Below are 19646 nucleotides of genomic sequence, written 5' to 3'. Positions count from 1 at the left end.
GATATTATATATTAATATATACAAAATAAAAATATATAAACAGTAAAATAAAAATTCTTACTTGTTGAATATTTTTGACTTCTTTTTGTATTTTGGAGCGTCGGAAAATATAGAGAACCTTCGAGCGATCGTGCTGATAACGTGTTGTGAAAAGTAAAATTTATAAAACTCGAAAACTCAAAATATTCTCAAACTCCACACTTTAAATTTATTCTCTCAAATTGTGTTTTTTTACACAAATGGAGAGACCTATTTATAAATCTCAATGCGAGATTAGTCCAAAAATTAAATCATCATCATCTACATCATCACACACTAATTTTCAAAATAATACAATTCAATTTTCAACAATTCTAATATAATATAATATATTTTCAACAATATCCACTATTATTTCTTATTTTATTTTTTATTACAATACATTAATTATATATGTATATTATTTATCACGTCGTCTCTAGCATACATACAAACATAGCCCAAGAGCATCGGAAGTTTACGATATAAACGCGGCCGCCAACTCTGCCTTCAGCTAGTGTTTTCACAGATAAAATTTACCCAAATTAACGGAACGATCCACGAGAATCATCCAGATGGGGAGCAGGAACCGAGCAGAACCATCAAACATAAGAAACCCGTGTCTCACAATGCATCAGCCATGGGCTTCTTTACTTGTTTATGGAATCAAACGAATTGAAGGCAGATCTTGGCCTTCCCCTATTAGAGGTGCTATTTTATAAAGATTTCAACTTTTCGGTTATTTCAATTTTATTTTTTTTGCTTTTCCTTTCAAGTGCGATGATGGTAGGTTTGAAGCTTTTACTCTGGTTCCAGACCTAACTGTCCCTTAGTATTCATGCTATGCTAAATTATATTTTATAGTTTCTTAGAAAACAGTAATTCGTTTATGATCTTGTAATGAGGCGTTATAATGCTTGTTGGTTTTCTGGCAATATGGTTTTTGAAGTTATACGATGAAATCATGTTTGCCCTTGTTGACCAAGTTGTTGATGCGACTATTGTTTGGGTTATCATCAGTCTTCCAAGGGGTAAGATGGGCCATCAAACGTGATAATGGTGTATAACAAGGTTACAAATTTTTCACAGGCTGTCTTCTTCAGTATACCTTATGAAACGTCCCCGAGTTTAAATTTTATTTTTCACAGGCTGTCTTCTTCAGTAATAGCATGACGATGTTCTAGCATGACTTGCGTTCTCACAAGCAAATGTGCTTGTGTATTTGTGAAACATTGAAAATATCACATGTTTTGGTTTCCTTTGTAAAGGGCGGCTCTGGATTCATGCTGCTGGCAAGGTCCCAGAACAAGAGACAATCAAAGCAATGGAGGACTTTTACAGAGAAATCTATGCAATGGATGGAATAACTGATATCAAGTTCCCGGAGCATTATCCAGTCTCTAGACTTCTAGGTATATCGCTGATCATGTACATACCCGTCTTTATGCGGTCGGGTCAATATATTCATTTCCTCCTATTTATACACGTTTGGTAATAAGAAGATACAACGCACGCGAATATTATGTTGCCTTATTGGGTGAAGCTCGAGCTTTGTCTCACAAAAGTGAAAAGTCGAAACCGCTGTAATGGCATCTGAAATATGCACACCCCATTCTCACGTTAAAATTTGTTTCTTTATTTTGAAAAAAAAAAGAAATATATCTCAGAATGTCAAGTTGAGATTAGACTGAAACCTGGTTCACCTCACTAAATGCTGAAAAGTCACTACTGATTCTGGCATTTTATGGTGGGTGCTGTTCTTGCGAGTATAGCTGACCTGAAACCTGGTTTTTCATAGGTTGCGTGGAGGTTGTTGGTTGTGTTACCTGCGACGAGTTAGTAAGCTGGGAAGCTATAAATGCAGGGGTACACACCAAATCTTAGACTATGCCTTAAAAATTCCGACTCTGTTGATCCCAATATTCCTGTAGCTTTTTGTTGGGCAGCATTGTATTTTGTTACATGTATTTCAAATCTTTGTTTCTGTAGGTACGAGTGGAAGGGCAAACAGCATTCTGTTGGCTTTGTGAGTGTCCACAGGTTAGTGTCTTTTCCCGTCTTCTGTTTTCTTCTTCTTTTTTCCTTGCGGCTTTCAATAATGCACGCCTATTTGAGTTTATTGTTGGATTCTTGTATTATCTATGTCAACGAATAACTATTGCTTGATTCTCACAGAAACTCGTTGTACCATTTGAGATGCGTGGTTACCAGGGAGTATATAATCTGGAACGTAAGGTAAAACAGCAGAAATAATATGCATAATCTTCCAACCTTTTTCATTTTTTCTTCGATCTTGTTTTCCCCGGGTTTGTTTCACAATCTTGCTTACATCACACTCCTTGCCCTTGCCTGGCTATAGGTATATGAATCAGCAGTTAGAGGCCTCATGTCCGTTGAACCTCCACTACGGGTAAAATTTCCGCTTCCGGATACTCGAGATCCTCACTCTTTGAAACCTGGATCGCTGGCTTCTTCTCCAAATGAGTCTAGTGTATCTCAACAAGATAAACCTCCCCGTCTAGTGGAAGCTATCGCGGGTGCAAGGGCAGCTGCTACCCAGTTTTCAAAAAACAACAGTTCCCAACCCAAAAACAGGATTAGCATTGAAGGCAGCACTATGGGAGCATCCACAAGAACACGTTCCAGATTGCAGGAATGGGTTCCAAAACTTGATAACGTATCAGAGAGATCCGATGCCAAAAATTTATAACAGATGCAAACTAATGTATAATAGCATAACGATCCTTTATTTCTTTGATTACTCTTTTCCCAGAAGAGAACATAGAGAATTGGTTTTTATAGTTTTCTTGGTAATGTGTACATAATATCTAGGGAATTATGACTTTGCCTTCTTCGTGGTTTAGATTTTGTCGGGCTTATCATAGTTGAATTATATTTGGCAGATGGTGAATAGAATTAAATTCCAGGAAAAACCTTCTCAATCATGAAACGAATTACATTGACAAAAACATCTCAAATCCGAAACATGCTAGTTTTCATCCTTTCAATCATACACAACAAGTTTCTGATACAGATCACCAGATATAGCAGCTTCCATGGTTGCTTCAGGATTCATTTCTTCACCTGATGATGCTTTATTAGCGTCATCACTAGCAAGCTCTGTAGCATCTTCCGGTCTAATTTTCCCTCCTTCCTCCAAGAAAAGTGTAAGCAGATTCTTGGAAAAGCCACTAACCAAAGCAACCCCATTTTGTGTAGCACTCACAGGAGTAGCAGAAGAGTCCCTCAGGTTCCAAAACACAATCTCCGGCACATTTTTGTATCCCTTCTCCCGAAATTTCCTCTGTATCACCATATAATCTGTTTCCCATGGACTCACAGAGGCTTGATCAAACTCCATGTCGCTAAAAACAAAAAGCCTTTTTATCATCTTATCCTCACTCAAGTTTCCGTTAACTGCAACTTCCAAAATCTTGTCGAATACCCTTTGGAAATCAGTGTTGTAACCCGCAGCCATGTTCTGGATAAACTCTGTCTTGGACCTTAGATTACCAGGTTTAATCAAATGCAACTCAGGTACCTCACTAAATGTTATCACATGCCCTTTCCATGGCTCTTCACTAAGCTCAGAAACCAGTAGTCCAAGTGCAACAGAGACTTCCATTGGAGTACCATACATGCTACCTGAAACATCACAAACAGCAAGACAATTCGTCAGTTTCCCCTTCTTCAGCAAGTCATCTACCATCCGTTTCCACTGCAGCTCTGAGACTATGGCTGCTCCACTGCTGCCTTTGCTATTCTTTTCGATTATCTCGTGAGGAAGTAACGCCCCTGCCGTAATCTTTGCATTCCCAGCCTTCACATTCTCAAGATATTCCCTAAACCTTTTATTGTCCCTATGCAAGAAAATATCAGTGTAATTCCTCATCGCCACCGATGCAACACGTTCATACGGAACCGCTTCCCATTGTTTTGCACTCATATACACCTCAGGCAATTTCAAGACCTGATGCAACGGAACAAGAACTTCTTTCCTCAGCCTATTTCTCACCATAAATGCATTCTGATCTTCACCTATGCCATTGTATTCTGGTGACGATTCAGGCGGAAAAAGTATTTTAGCTATGGCTTTGCATATCAAAGTGGCCTTATCATACGAAGAATCAATGGTGGGACACCATTTCGCTGCAAGACTAATTTTGTTGAATTCATTCGAATTCAGAGCTTGTATGTCAGATTTCAACAACTCCGCAAAAAGGGTTGAAATCTTATCATGCAAGAGCCTATAGTTGGCATCTTGATCATACCTTTCTTCAGCTCTTTTGGCCATATTCAACACCTTCAAATGCTTCAATTTCCTTGCTTTATCCATTTCTTCCTTCACTTTTAGGGCATTAGCAGCTACCCTTTTCTCCCTCGGAACTCTAGCCCTTAACAACCGCTTCTCATCTGCCTCATTGGGATCATCGTTCTTTTCCTTCTTTTTAGCACAAAAGTAGTGCTTCCTCGTTCTCCCCTTCCCCTTCTTAGTGCTCTTCCACGCATCTTTCTTCTCCGATCGAATCTCAGGGCCTTCAATAAGCCTGTATAGGATCTCAACGAGATCCTTAAAGTAACCAAACTGCGAGATTACCTTCAGATTACACGCCAACGTTTTCGGGTGGTTCTGATGCATCCAGAGCGCCGCAGCGTAGAAACACTCCTTGTCAGATTTCCCAGTACCTCTAACACCCCTCAAATTGCAGATTAATTTCAGGGTTGTGAGAGGATCGTGATCCCAAGAAATTTTCAATCTATCAATTACAGATTCAGGGGGTGTCTTAGGCACGATGTGGAAAAAGAAATCCAAACAGGGGTTACCAGAGGACAAGAATGTGGCTGAATCGTTTTCAGTATAGCCCATCAATGGAAATGGCGGATCAAGATTCAGGTCTGCAGTTTCCGATACAAGGTCATCCATGGTGGCGTTCTCGCCGTCGTTGGCGGTGGCGGTGGCGGTGGCGGTGTTGAATTCTGGTGGAGGAGTGGAAGACATTTTGGTTGATCTATGGAGGTTTATGTATGTATAGTGATGTTTTTCTTGGGCTCCAAGGTGAGCTGGTGAGTTAGATTAGACATAAATATGTATATTTAATTAATTTAATTTAATTAATGGATCCCAGTTTCTGAACACGCGTTCGCCAAGTGAAAAATTGTTTTTTTAAAAAAGGGAAATTGTTATAAACATATTAAATAAGGGTAACTTGTAGATAACTCCCTAAATCAAACATAACTTTCAATTTACTTCTTATATTTGTCTTTCCGAAAATGCCCTTGTCGTTATTTTAATCATTATTATTTCTTGATTTATCAAATGTGGAATCGGATTCAAAATCTGATTCACTTAATTCATCAAGATAATAAATATTTTCATCGGATGAAAATTCAATTGTTTCTACGGGATAGAATCCAATAGTATATATTTCTTCAAGAAGTTTAATTTTATTTTTCTTTTCGTTTCGTTTTGGACATTCATTCGCATAATGTTCTTCTTCGTTGCACAACCAACATGTGCAATTCTTTCCTTTATCCTTTGGGCAATGTGGTTTTTTGTTATCAAACTTTTTATAAAATTTTCTTTTATAAGATTTTCTGAAGAAATTCTTTTTAAATTTTTTTTTTCTTATAGGGAATAAATTTCTTATTAAAAGATTTATAAGGTTTATTAAATTCATTCTGTTTCTGTCGTTTTAAATATTTGCGTGACATGTTTGTTTTGCAACCGTATTCTTTTACTGTGAATTTTATTTTGTCACAACAAAGTTTATTGTTTTGTTTGTAGGATTTAGAGATTCTTTTATTTAGTGTTACTTCATGACATTTCTTTGTTATTATGTCTTTGATGAATTTAATAGCTCCTCCTAAAGTTTTAGGATAAGGACTAGTTAAGAATTCATCTTTACTGTGTATAGGTATATTAGGTATCTTATTAAAGATACTTAGTTTATAATGTTCCTTTTTATCAGCATCTATTAATTGATAATAGTTTGTTTCATAATCACAAATAAATTCTTCTAAGTAACATAAATTGCATAATTTAATATTATATAATATAAAGATTGTTCTATTTTGTTCTATATTCTTAGCTACCAAATTAGCATCATTATTAGAAACTCCTAAAAATTTTTGGTACAAGGCATCAACAAATAGTTCGAAATATCGATGTCCTGTCATTCCTTGTGGTAGATTAGTAATTACTAGGTTTTCAGCCCAAGTTCTTACTGCTCCTACCAGTGTCATTTTTATCATCCCATGAGTTAAAACTTGAATATTCTCACTTTTGTCTAATAATGGTGTTAATTGAATTTGTACTGATAGTTCATTTGCCCAATGATCTATCTTTGATTTTCTTTCTTTGGCTATTGAACATCCTAAATCTAAGATATTTTGTTTCACAAATCCTGATATTTTTGATTCTCTAAGAATATCTCTAACATCTTTATAAGATCCAGAGTATTGGTCTCTGTTATATTTAAATTCTTCATCATCTCTTCCACCACAACCTTCTACATTCGTTCGTAGATTTAATCGTGGTCTAGAATCATCTTCAGATTCTGATTCTGAAATATTCATATCTCTGTATTGTTCTGAGTCCTGATGTAAATGATATAATTCTGAATGATATAATTCTTCTGTATTTACTCCTATTTGTTCAAAATCAGATGAGTCGGTTTCACTAAACATCTCCATACTTATGTTTGTCATAACTAAGGGGATTTCTATATCATGATTCAATTTTGAATTGTGGTTCTTTTTCCATTTTTCTTTTTCCTTTATCTATTGGAAGAACTTCCTTAAGATAGTTTAATATTTCATTACTATATCTTTCTTGTTTAATTATTAATCTAGTCGTTGCTAAATCAATATATTCTTTGAAATTTTTCTCTAATTCTTGTATTGATAGATTGATCTTATTAATATTATTTTCTAAATCTCCTAGATCTTTTTCTAATTTTATTAAGTACGTCATTGCGATGAGTTTGACTCATTAACAATAGCTTGTTTAATTTTAAGAATATTTTGATTCATGGTTCCAATCTTATCAAGAATATCTTCATCATTTCTAGCAAATGATAATGATCTTCTTGGTACAGACTGTTTTGTGATTTGGAGGTCATATGAACTTCATCTTTTATAGGGATTTATTTCTTCAATAAATGCTTTTCGAGGGTGTTCAATTATTGTAATATTTTCAAACATTCTTTCAACAGAAATAGTTGGTTTTGTTGAAATTATTTCTGTTTGAGAATTATTACTTATTGCTAAACCGACAACATAGTTTATATTGATCGGATGGTTTCCTGTTAACATAAGATTATTTCTATAAAAGTAATAATCTAATGTTAAAACGTCATTTATGTTTTTATCAAAAAGAGATATATTGTATTGTGGATAAATACAAAATTTCATCTTTTTGTAACATAAATTTCCTTCAATTTTTCCAAGGATAGAATCCTCGAAATTACGTATTCTTTTGTCACGAACTATTATTTCAATTGGTGTATCTATTTCTTCTCGGTAGTGAGCTGATATTATTATTTCAATTCCTCCGATATGAACATATTTTAGTTCAGATCGTTCTTTTTCACTGGCTTTTTCCATGATGGTATTAATATCTTGAGTTGTTAATAACTTCAGAGTATTAGACCTTGATTCGTTATTTATTTTACAAGATCGTTCTTTTGTACGAATCGAATAATAAATTAAATTTTTCCTGGGATTAATAAAATTTGAAATCTTACTTAGTATTCCTGGTTGTTCTATTAGATTTGTTTTTGAATTAGAAAACTCTGTTTTCTGTATTTCAGCAAACTTGTTTTGATTGAATATAATATTCAAATTATACTCTTGGTTTTCTTCAGATTCTTCAGATTCATCGACCAGGTTGTTTTGATTTGGAATTGTTACTTCTGTCATTTTAACAGATGATAGAACTTCTTAATTTTCTTAAGGCTATTAAAATCCTTTTTGTCGAATCTATCTGTTCTAATAAATTCTGAAAATCTTCGAAACTATCAATTGAAGATTGACAATTTTTAAGATGTTTCAAATTGTTTTCACAATTTTCTATATCAAAATTTATATTTTGAGAATATAAATTAAAGATATTCATTTTTGTATTTTCATACATTTTCCATTTAGTAAAAATTGTTACTTTTATTATTTTGTTTTTGTTGATCGGATTTCGATAACAAATTTGTTCTTATTCATAACATATTGTTATGTCTTCAATTTCATCGTTTTCAGAAATTTGAATTATCATTTTCCAGTTGCTTGAAAAATGTTCTTTTTTATGATTTTTGAAATAAAAGGTTTGGAGATCTTTTATTTTATTCCATAATTGATCTATTTGACGTAAATCTTTTAGTAAGATTATTTTATCAAATAAATTTTTAATCTCAATATCTAAAGTTAATTCAGACATTAATAATTTGCTTTATTTAAGCTCTGATACCAGGTTGCGGAATTCTTCAAATTCTTATGAATTTTCTTATTCATGGATTTACAGATCTGATTCATGGATTTTCAGATCTGATTCATTTATAACAGATAAATGTTTTCATATTAGTTTGGTTCCATTCATGGATTATTAATACAAATTTTAGTTGATAAATTGATTCAAATATGGTTAAATCAGAAGTATTTAAACGATATTCACGAAATGCATCATATTCATGATCATCTTCTATTTCGAACATGTTTTTTTTATTATTAATCTTCCATTTCTTATAAAGGATGATGACATGATTAATGTATTTTGACTATTTCTTTGAATTAAGGGCTGCAGGAGGTTTAGGAAGGTTACTTTGTTTGAATGAATCTTGGTTTTGAGCAGAGGCCAAATCCTTGATTTCCCTTAACGATCACTTGATCAACTGGTACTTGCTCTATGAATCTTCAGGTTTACTCTTAACCATGAATATTCAATGATTGGTTTCCAACCTTATCCTCCTTACGCCCTGCTTGTTTAGTTATTAGCCATAAGGCTTATTTTGTTTCTGATTTTATGTTTCTTAGTTTCTGATAGTTTTCATACGTCTTGTATGAACCAGATTGTAAGAAACTTTAAGAAGAGAGAGATACTCAAACTTCACTTACTTTTTTTACAGCACAAAACATCTCCTTTTATAGGCGTGGAGAAACGCATACATAATTAAAAATAAAAGAAAAGAGGGGGACCACCCGACACTACATAATGGAAACAACTCATTTTACATCTGAGTGGATGCCTTTAACATGTGGTGTGGTCCACGATTTCATTTGTTTTTACATTGTGTCACTCTCTGAATCACTTGTGCATTCGGACCATTTTTTATTGGTTTATCTTCTTTGACAGCTGGTTTGTCCTCTTTGACATCTGCTTTTTCTGTCTGAATGAGTTGGCAATGTCCACATTTGTGAGTGAATATCATTGTTCTTAGTCTTTGACATAACATTTGTTGGGTTTCTCGGGTTATGTCAACTCTTGCTTCATAGATTGGAGCTTCGAATTGAGCTAACATGGCTTGTTCTTTCTTTTGGATTGTCTCCTTGTGTCCAGTGGTTAATAAAATTTTACTGGTTGCAAAATTTATTTTAACCTTTGAGTTTCCATCAATCTTTCCTGTCTTTGAGATCATATCAATCAATGTCTTTATTCTTATCTCAGGAAGTGTTGAGATATCCATTACTGGTTTCTCTTCATTTGATCCTTCGAATAAGAACTTGTCTTTTTGTTTTCGACATTGAATATATACCATTGGTTGATAGAATTTGTTATCATTCCAATCTGGAAGGGTTGAGTGAATACTCAATATTAATACTGGATCGTCCTTAAAGACTGCTTTCTTGAACTGGATGATACTATTTCTCAACTGATATGGAAATAGTTCCATTTCTTGATTGTTGGGACTGACTTCCAATCCACTTAATAATCCATTTGAAAAGAATCTTGCGACTTCATGCGCTGGAGCACCTTGCAGTGTTCTTGCTCTTGTTATGCTCTGTGTGTCACAAGTTTGTAGCCAAGATTCTGCAGATGGTTTGGCTATTCTCGAATAGTTTAGTGTTTCAAAGAATTCAGTCTTGAGTTTTTCTGAAAAATTTGTTTTCTCAAAAATTGGTTTTTGTGGTCGTAGATTGACCATCTTTCCTTCTTTCTTTTCAAGGGCACTTTTAAACGTCCTTTCTTCTTTTTTATTTTTCTCGGTGCTGGCTGTGTTCACCGGTTCTTTTTTCTTTTCTTTTCTTTTTCTTTGTCAGTGTTGGCTGTGACCACTGACTGTTTCTCTTTTATCTCCATTATTTTGTCAAATGGAGTTGTCATTTTGATTGGTGTTCTTGGTGAGGATGATGATGATGAAGTTATCATCTTTTCTTCTGTCCTTTGAATTTTTCTACTCAAATTCCTTTCTTTTAGTTGAAGAATTGAATTTCTTCCTGCAATTCAATCAATTGTTCTTTTAATTGACTTAGTTGCTCCATCTTGATTATACTCTGCACAAGAAAACATATTTATATATATAATGGTTAGTAAAATAACTCTTTTCGTGAGTAATTTGGATAGTTTTTTTATGCGTATCATTGCATTTATAAATTCTTTTGCAAGAATTGAATCAATCTTAAATTGATTATTTTACTCAAAGAGTAATTTATGTTTCTGAATATAAATCTCATTTCATCAATTTATATTCCCCATGCTTTCTGAGGCATGTTCGGATGACTGAAAGTCATAAAATAATTCATGTTTCTGAATATAAATCTCATTTCATCAATTTATATTTTCCATGCTTTCTGAGGCATGTTCGGATGACTCACAGTCATTTTCTGGATCACTTAGGATCTCCTTTATTATTCCGTTACTACGGATAGTATAGTTTGGGTAAAGTTCTCTGGTTAATGCGTCGGGTAATGAATTATCCGTTCCTTTGACATGTTGGATCTCGAACTGATAATGGTTCAATTCCAATTGCCATCTAATTAGCCTTGCTGCATTTCTCCCTGCATTTCTTGATATTTTCCTTGTTTTGAAATATGTTAAATTCATATTATCTGTTCTTACTAAAAACGGTTTAGAAATAAGATAAATTTCATAAGTTCCAATTGTGAATATTAAAGCTAATAATTCTTTTTCATTCGAATGATAATTTAATTGTGCACCTTGAAAAGTTCCTGATGTATAGTTGCATAATTCTTCATTATTTCTAGTAGGTGTTTTAGTAAGTTCTTCTAAATTTTTTTCTCCAGTATAAGCTTTTAAACATGCTCCCCAGTATTCATCTGAAGCGTCTGTTTCAATTATTATTATATCTTTATTTGAAGAAAAATATAATTCAGGAAGATTACTAATTATTTTCTTTTTAATAGTGTCTATGTAATTAGTATCTTCTTTCGATCATTTCCACTTATAGTCCTGTTTAAGTTTTACCTGAAGAGGTTTTCTGATTTCTGCAAGTTTCTTAATGTAATTTCCAGAATAAGTTAATAATCCTAAAAATCTTCTTAATTGATCTTTATCCTTGATTTCACTAGGAAAATCATGAATTTTCTTAAGTATATGCGGTTGTAAACAATGTTTTCTATCTTCTATTTGTAATCCTAAATAATTTATTTTTGTTTTGAATAATTGTGCTTTCTTTTCAGAAAGTATAATTCCATCTTTATGACAAATATCTAAAACTGTCATGAGATCTTTATAATGTTGATCTAGTATTTTTGAATAAATTAATATGTTATCTATATAAACACAACAAAAATCTATTAATGATTTAAAAGATTCATCCATATATCTTTGAAAGATACCTGGTGCTTGTTTAAGTCCGAAAGGTAATACAGTCCATTGATACTGTCCTTTTGGACAACTGAATGCTGTAAGTAATTGTGTTTGTGGTTCTAGTTGAATTTGCCAGAATCCTGATTTACAATCTAAACTGGAAAAATATTTTATTTCTCCTATATAAGATAGTAAATCATTCTTATTTGGGATATAATATACATCCATAATTGTTGCTTTATTCATCTTTCGATAATCAATTACCATTCTTTTCTTATCAGTATCTTTCTTACTGACATAAAAGGCTGGTGAAGAGTGTGGACTTTTACTAGGGATGATTATCTTAAGTTTTAATAATTCTTGAACTTCTTTTTCAAATATTTTTGCATCATCCATGTTACATCTTCTTGGTGCTTCACGGATTGTGATATTAGGGTCTTTGAGTTTTATTGAAGCAATGAATTGTTTTATTTTCTTAATTTTGTCCTGAGGATTTTCAGAACATATATCATGAAATTTTCTCATGATTTCTTTTCAGGATTAATCGTTAAAATATTTTCTATTTTTAGTTCTATTGGATTTGTATTTCGTTTATGAAAATTTTTTGTAAATCCTTCATTTCCTACGCGAAATGCTGTTCGTATTTTGGGAATGTAAATCATTGATGATCCTTTGTTTAAAGTTATGTGATCTTTAAATTGTGTAAAGGGAAGATATTCTCTTAAAAAATTATTTCCTATTATAATGTCCATTCCTGATTCTATTTGATATATAATGGGTATTACAAATTTTGTTTCTTCTATTTCTATTTTTAATTTTTCTGTTACTGTATTAAGCATGATTATTGATCCATCTCCTATTCGAACTTTTAATCATTTATCATATTTCTTCCAATAATGATTTGGAAGTATATGCTTGCTTCCTAAACACATACTTGCTCCTGTATCAACATAAACATGTATATGATATGGTTTATGTTCTTTGATTTTAATTTGAATTTTTATATATATACTATTTGGATTAGTTTTGTTTTTATTATCCATTCTCTCATTTTTTTAAGAGATAAGGGTAAAATTGGTATTTAGAAACAAAAGTTTCTCTCTCCAGGGAGTTGAAAGTAAGTTTTATTTATGTAGAAATTTATAAATAAGTTATAAAGTGTTTTAGGGAGTGATTGACAATTAACCCATTAAATAACCGATTATATATTATATTTGAAAATTTTGTTCTAATTACAAAAATCTAGAAAATTTTTTATAAATATTATATATTTTTTTATGGAAATAAATATTATATATTTGATTACATATTATTTTTGAAATTATTTGTGAAGTAAAAAATTCTGTTCTAATTATAAATATCTAGCCAAATGTTATATAAATATTAAGTTAATTGTATATATTAATACTCCTGTAAAATCACAAAATTGCTGAAAATCCTTTATAGTTGTTAACTCCTTGTGTTCTCAAATTTTTAGTACATACATTCCTGAAAACATACCGTATATGGTACAAAAATACCTTTACATTAGTGTAATAATCTTTAGATTTATTGAAATACACCGCTCATATCATAATACACCATTTTTCTTCACAAAAAAATTCTAATTATAAAATATGTACTACCCCGTCTTATTTATTGAAGCTATATTTCTTTTTTCATCTATTCCAAATATATAGTCTAGTTTTCATATTTTATGTTATCTATCCTTTTTTTTTCTTTTACCAATTCATCACTATTAAATGAATCTCATTAACTACTTGTATAATTATTTTATTCTATTAAAATATTCGTTAAATAAGGGTAACATGAGAAATTATTTTTTTGAAATTTACTTTTTTAAACACTTTCTTAATTTATGTGAAAATATACACTTATCTATGGATACGGAACGGAGGAAGTATTGATTATTTTTTAATTTATTATTATTATATTATTATTATTATTATCAATATTATTATTCTTAATTAATTTGTTATTATTAATTGATTTTGATATTGTTTTTTTTATTTCAAAAGGGAAAAATATCTAAACAGAGATTAATTATCAAGTGGATGAAATAAATATTTGAAATAATATTTTTAAAAATATTAATTATCAAGTATATGGAAATCTTCTAGTTTCCATTTTTACGATATTAAATTTCAAATAATAATCTTTCATAAAATCGAATATTAAATTTATGAGAAAAAAAGATATTAATCAAACATAACGATTTAATCTAAGCAAGACATGTATATTTCAGTTTTAATTTTACATAAATTTCTAAAATTCATTTTTAATGTTTATAAAGTTTTAATAATTATAATTGAGGTTAATTTAGTAAAATGACAATTAGTTTGACTATGTGTTTGTTCTTGAGGCAAGGGTGTAAATTTCATAAGGTCAAGAGTTGATATGCCTATATTATCCATATAAAAGTATTACTTATTATGATAAAAATATTGTTTTATGTTGTAAATATAACTCGTCTCATTAATAAAAATTCGTGAGATCGTGTCACAAAAACCTACTCAAAAATTTATTATGCAAAGGCACAATAAGATCATTATTTTACGGCAAAACTTGTACTCTTATCCTCACCTGCCAACGTCGAAACATGCACTGCCTTGATCATAAAAAATAAATAAATAAAATTTTGGACACTTGTTAGTTGTTACCACGTTTCTAGCATGGACTTCGTTCTGCCACATATAGTATTGGTTACAATAGTTATATTTTACTTTAAATAATTCTATTTGCAAAAGTTAAATGTTAATTAAACGGATATTTCATTGTTTGTATTTTCAGAGTATCATATTTATAACTTTTAAATGACAACATAAACTTTTATTTGTTTAAATTACACCATTTAATTTACGTCCTATTTATGGGTACTCAAAAAAAGATTGATAAGCCAACATTGTGTTTGGTGACTTGGTCGATGAATTAAAATTGTGGATCTAATGAAACTTTATATTTTGAAAAATGAACCATCGATGTATTTCAGTATAAGGAGGCGAACTATTTTTTAAAATAAAAATTGAGCAGACCAAAATAATAAAATACCCATTCTCGTCGACCATGATGGTTTAAAATATAAGCATGATCAACCATGCTTTTATAATTTATATGTATAAATATATATATATATAGATATAGATATAGATATAGATAGATTTGATCCATTGCACATTGGTGTGCAGAGATTTATGTGCACCGTGTGATGTTCGCGCAAACATCGATCTAAGATATTTTACGAGATGCTCGCAATAACATCTCAAATATTTTTTTTAAATGAACTTCATGTTCGCACGAACATCACGCGGTGCACATAGTTTCCCTGCACAGTAGGGAACAAAATCTTAGGCATAGATATATTCCAGAATGTGGTTGACGAAACCTAGATGCCCAAATTTTTCATCTCAATTCTCAACATAGATGATGGAGCTTCCGATTTGAGAAAAGCTTGCTTCAAATCAAGAAATTAACCATTGTTTCACCACCTAATATTTATAATATACACTTGCATTTAACTTCATAATTCTAGTAAGGTTTCATTTTATTTATATTTACAATAAAGATTAAAATTATTCTATATTTATTTTTGATGTAGCCTAAAATTGATATTACCCAATTAGAGAGAATTTGGGTAATTTGTAGAGATCCGGATGAGTGGATTAATACTCGAACATTTTCAAAGACCGAACTTCGTGGGTTGTTACCTGCATCACAAAGTAAAGTGAGTGGCACCGGGGGTTGCCCGGCAAAGACACTCCGACGCTCAAGTCAGTATTTTCTCAATAAAAGTTCTAGAGAACTAGAGCATATGAATATAGAGTGCGTGCCTTAAGAATGAGAGAACTTAAGCTATTTATATATAGTCGGAGAGTTTCATGAGCTTGAGCCTCTTATGGGCTTTTAGAAATTTATGGGTCTTGATAAAGTATCCAAATAAATAAATAAATAATATGAGATCCAAATGGATTGAGTCATTAGGCTTGGGCCCGGGAGAAAGTCAAATTGGGTCATAACCCATCATAAGCCCCCCACTCTCGAGCATGTCTTGTTTATTAGAGATGGTCGAGAGTAAGAGTTTTTTTTAATAGTCTGTTAGTAGACATGTAGTTAGAGTCTGATTACGGGAGATAATAAACTTAGGTCGTAACCCATCATAGGTTGGGTGTGTCGCGTGTGTTGAGAAGACCGAGAGTAGAATTTTTATCGGAGTATTGTCAAAAATGTAATTGCCGAGAATGAATATTGTTTGCCACTGTTGAGAAGACCCATCGTAGAATTACAAATAGTAGGAATTAAAATCCTGACAAAACTACGAGTGCGGTATAATTGAATAGGAATCAAAGTTCTGCCAGAATAATAATTGTAAAAACCCAGTAAAACTTTGACTGAATTATCATTATAAATTCAACAACATAGTCTTTTCATCACAACTTACTAACTCAAAGTTTTTGAATTTTTTTTTTATTTAAGTATTCATGTGTTGAAAATAAAAAGAGAGGGTCAAAATAATCTCATGGCAGGTACAAATCAAATTTCCTCATGCTTTTAATTGTAATATTCTATGAATTTTTTTTTTATCTCCCCTCTCTCCTCTTCTCCCTCTCTCCTCTTCCAACGTGAATTTGGTGTGTAAATATGCCCTATCTATCCAATCATCTCCACCATCTCCAAGGACCTTCATCCCATCGTCGATTGACAGCAAGGTGCGGCGGCGGCAACGATGCAGGGCTGGAGAAGAAAGGGCAAAAGAAGGTACTGAGGCCACGGTGGGAGGAGGAGAAGAGGCGGCGGCGTCGAACCGAAGGAGATGTAGGCAGCGGCGCACGGATCTTGGAAGAGAACTAGTGGCATCGGCGCAGCAGATCTCGGAGAAGAAGCAGGTGGCGGTGATGCAGCCGTGAGGGGAAGAGGAAGGTCGCGCAGCAGATCCGGAGGGGAGGAGACGCATCGACGCTCAACCACAGGAAAACAGCACATCCGACGGCAACCTAGAGGGAAGGAGGGAGGGAGCGGCGGATCTGGCTGGAAAAAGAGTGGTGGCGAGATCTGAGATGAAGAAACAGAGGCGGCGGTGGCGTAGGGGCGGCGCAGCGGCGAAGGCATGGTGGTGCGGCGGTGATGACTTAGCGGCACAGTGAAGATGAAGTCTTGGGCCGTGAGGGAGATTGGACAGATACATGCATATACATGCATATACATACACATATTTTGCTTTTTTTTAATTTATAATAATAATTGTTGTTTGATGTTTGAATTGTGGATAATAATTATTTGATTTTTGGTCCAATGCAGGAGTTTTGGTCAAATGCATGCACTAATATGATATAAAATCTTGAGAATCTTAATTTTCTCACTTTTACAAATGTTGTTTAATATTTTGAAAATATTATAACTTGGTTATTTGTATTGAGTGGTAGTGGAAAAGGTGTATTAGATATATATTTTAAAAATATATATTTGGTGGGGTGTTCGTTCTGGTATAAGATATTGTACTTGTTGAGGGTGAACCGAAATATCAACTGGTTTGTTGATCTAGCGGAACCTAACGATGAGAGTGAATGTAATAAGTGAATTTTCACTATTTTCAAAAATCGGACCGCGGGGTATAACAGCGGTTATTTTTTTTGCTCACATATGGGCGTTGGACCGCAACTGCTATTTCGGTGGATGCGTTAGGACCTCCAAATATAATATTTTCGACGGAGAGTTTTCCAAACGCTTGGGAGATTTTTGTCTTCTAAGCAATCTTTTGAGGGAATGCGTTTTCTACAATCCTTTGGAGTAGTATTTTTGATGAAAGCCTTGAGTTAGTGTATTTCACGTAACCTCTTAGGATGGTGCATCAGATGTAACCCTTGGGGCTATGATTTTGTATAGTGTTTAGAACTTGGTGAATTTTTTATGGTTATCATGACTTTGATGAAATTTTTTATAGTCATTATGACTTGATGAATTTTTTATAGTCAATATGACTTCTTCTGAAAAAAATTTTATAGTCGCTACGACTTCTTCTGAATTTTTTTTTATAATCGCTATGACTTCAAGAATTTTTATAGTCATCATGATTTGATAAATTATTTATAGTCGTCATGACTTCTTCTGAAAATTTTTTATAATCGCTATGATTTCTTTTGAAAAAATTTTTATAGTCTCTATGACTTCATAAATTATTTATAGTCGCTATGACTTTTTGAATTTTTTTTATAGTCGCTATGACTTCATAAATTATTTAAAGTCGCTATGACTTTTTGGATTTTTCTTTATAGTCGCTATGACTGCATGAATTTTCTTATAGTCGCTATGACTTTTTGGATTTTTTATTGTGCTCTAGTAGAAATAACGTAGTGCTTAACATAGAGTACTTAGGAATTGATCAAGTTCCTAAGATTTTATCTCATAGAAAAGTCCTGAACCCACTCTATTTGCTAGGTGGTGAGGTATCCCGGGATTGTATTTTTTTTTGTCTTGACCTTTTACAGCATCGTGGCTTAGGTAATTCTACAGGGCTGGCCAAGCCTATGATGGATGAGTAGCCTTAATGAATGCATGGGTCGTGACGTATGAGTTAAGTATTCGTTAACGGAGCTGGGTTCCTTCCTATATAATTAAATAGAAAAGTAAACAAATCAACATAAGTTTATTATTAAACTTAAAATAAAAAAGAATCAAATAAAAGTTTTGATCTGTAGAACAAATAAAGTAGCGAGAAGCAATTTATTTTAGCTTGCAGGTGTTTGCTCTATGAATATAGAGTTTCTTTAGATTGGCATGACTCTCTTTCCTGCGCTATATTTCATCGTATTTTTATTCTCGTTTTCTTTTTCCCGAGGAGTGCAGCTCATTAGTTTCCTCGATGCGGATGTATTTTTCGGCTCTAGACAACAGCTTCTCCAAGGTGCTAGGGGATTTTCCTGCAATAGATTCCTTGAACCTTCCAGGACGCAAGTTCTGCTGCATTATTCCAGATAACATATCGTGGTTCACGTGTGAGACTTCATGAACCGTGTGAGTAAATCTCTTAACATATCTCTCAAACTTTCCCCTTCTTTCTGAACAATTGTGAATAAGTAGCTGTTGTTTTCACGTATTTCTTTTTAATTGAGAATTGTTGGATGAAACACTGGATGAGTTGCCCCAAGTTGGAAATGGATTCGGACGGCAGCTTATTGAACCATGTGAGAGCTCTTCCTGATAACGTTGTTCAAAATATCTTGAAGTAAGCCGCATCTGTAATGTCATACAAATATGCTTTCGCGTAGAATTTGTCAATATGATCTTGAGGATCACTAGTTCCATCAGGTAGGCTAGGAATTTTGACTCTATTAGGCAATGCTTCAGATAGAATGGCGTTAGTGAACGGGCTCCGACGTACAGGCAAGATTGCTGACGAATTCTCTCCAGTTACATATGTGTGAGATCCATCTCTACGGGTTGGATCAATGGTTTTGTTTTCGTCAGAGACGTCGTGAACTGTCTGAGCACTTGTTTCACCCTCTTTATGAGTATTATTTTTTTTTTTCTCCTCAGGATCTTTGTCATTAAATTTAAACTGAGTTTTCTTCGGGTCTTCTTTATTAGGGGGTCACGAGACGATGACCCTATTTTATGCGCTCTCTTGTCGGTGCTTCGACGTTGACGTGATGCCACAAACTCAGCGACAGCTTCAGTTGCTGCGCGTGCAGCCGTTCCTTCCATTAAGGCTGTCAACGTTTTTTGGGTGAAATTAAACCCAGGTGGTGGTTTGGAGATGGGAGGTGAGTCTCCATTGTGATTATTTCATTGAGATGTTTGTGATGGAGTATGCATTCTCAATGATGCAGTGAACAATTTCCCAAAGACGGCGCCAAGCTGATGTAGCCTAAAATTGATATTA

The 19646-nt window shown here is 33.0% G+C and overlaps 2 protein-coding genes across 2 annotated transcripts; one reads left to right on the top strand and one right to left on the bottom strand.

Moving 5' to 3' along the window:
* Positions 1 to 480: 480 nt before the first annotated feature.
* On the top strand, positions 481 to 2771 carry LOC140860384 (uncharacterized). The gene is made up of 6 exons (XM_073263390.1): positions 481 to 726; positions 1287 to 1430; positions 1817 to 1884; positions 2008 to 2058; positions 2194 to 2253; positions 2378 to 2771. Exons 1-6 carry the CDS (start codon positions 594 to 596, stop codon positions 2726 to 2728), a joined length of 807 nt encoding a protein of 268 aa, XP_073119491.1. The 5' UTR covers positions 481 to 593; the 3' UTR covers positions 2729 to 2771.
* A 150-nt stretch (positions 2772 to 2921) lies between these two features.
* Positions 2922 to 5068, bottom strand: LOC140860383 (uncharacterized). Its single transcript, XM_073263389.1, has one exon. The coding sequence runs from the start codon at positions 5015 to 5017 to the stop codon at positions 3023 to 3025; it is 1995 nt and encodes a 664-aa protein (XP_073119490.1). The 5' UTR covers positions 5018 to 5068; the 3' UTR covers positions 2922 to 3022.
* Between the last annotated feature and the right edge of the window lie 14578 nt (positions 5069 to 19646).

Source organism: Henckelia pumila, chromosome 4, assembly GCF_033568475.1.
Source record: "Henckelia pumila isolate YLH828 chromosome 4, ASM3356847v2, whole genome shotgun sequence".
Lineage (NCBI taxonomy): Eukaryota > Viridiplantae > Streptophyta > Magnoliopsida > Lamiales > Gesneriaceae > Henckelia > Henckelia pumila.
The sequence above is the reverse complement of the archived record's forward strand: the minus strand, read 5'-3'. Positions and strand labels throughout refer to the sequence as shown.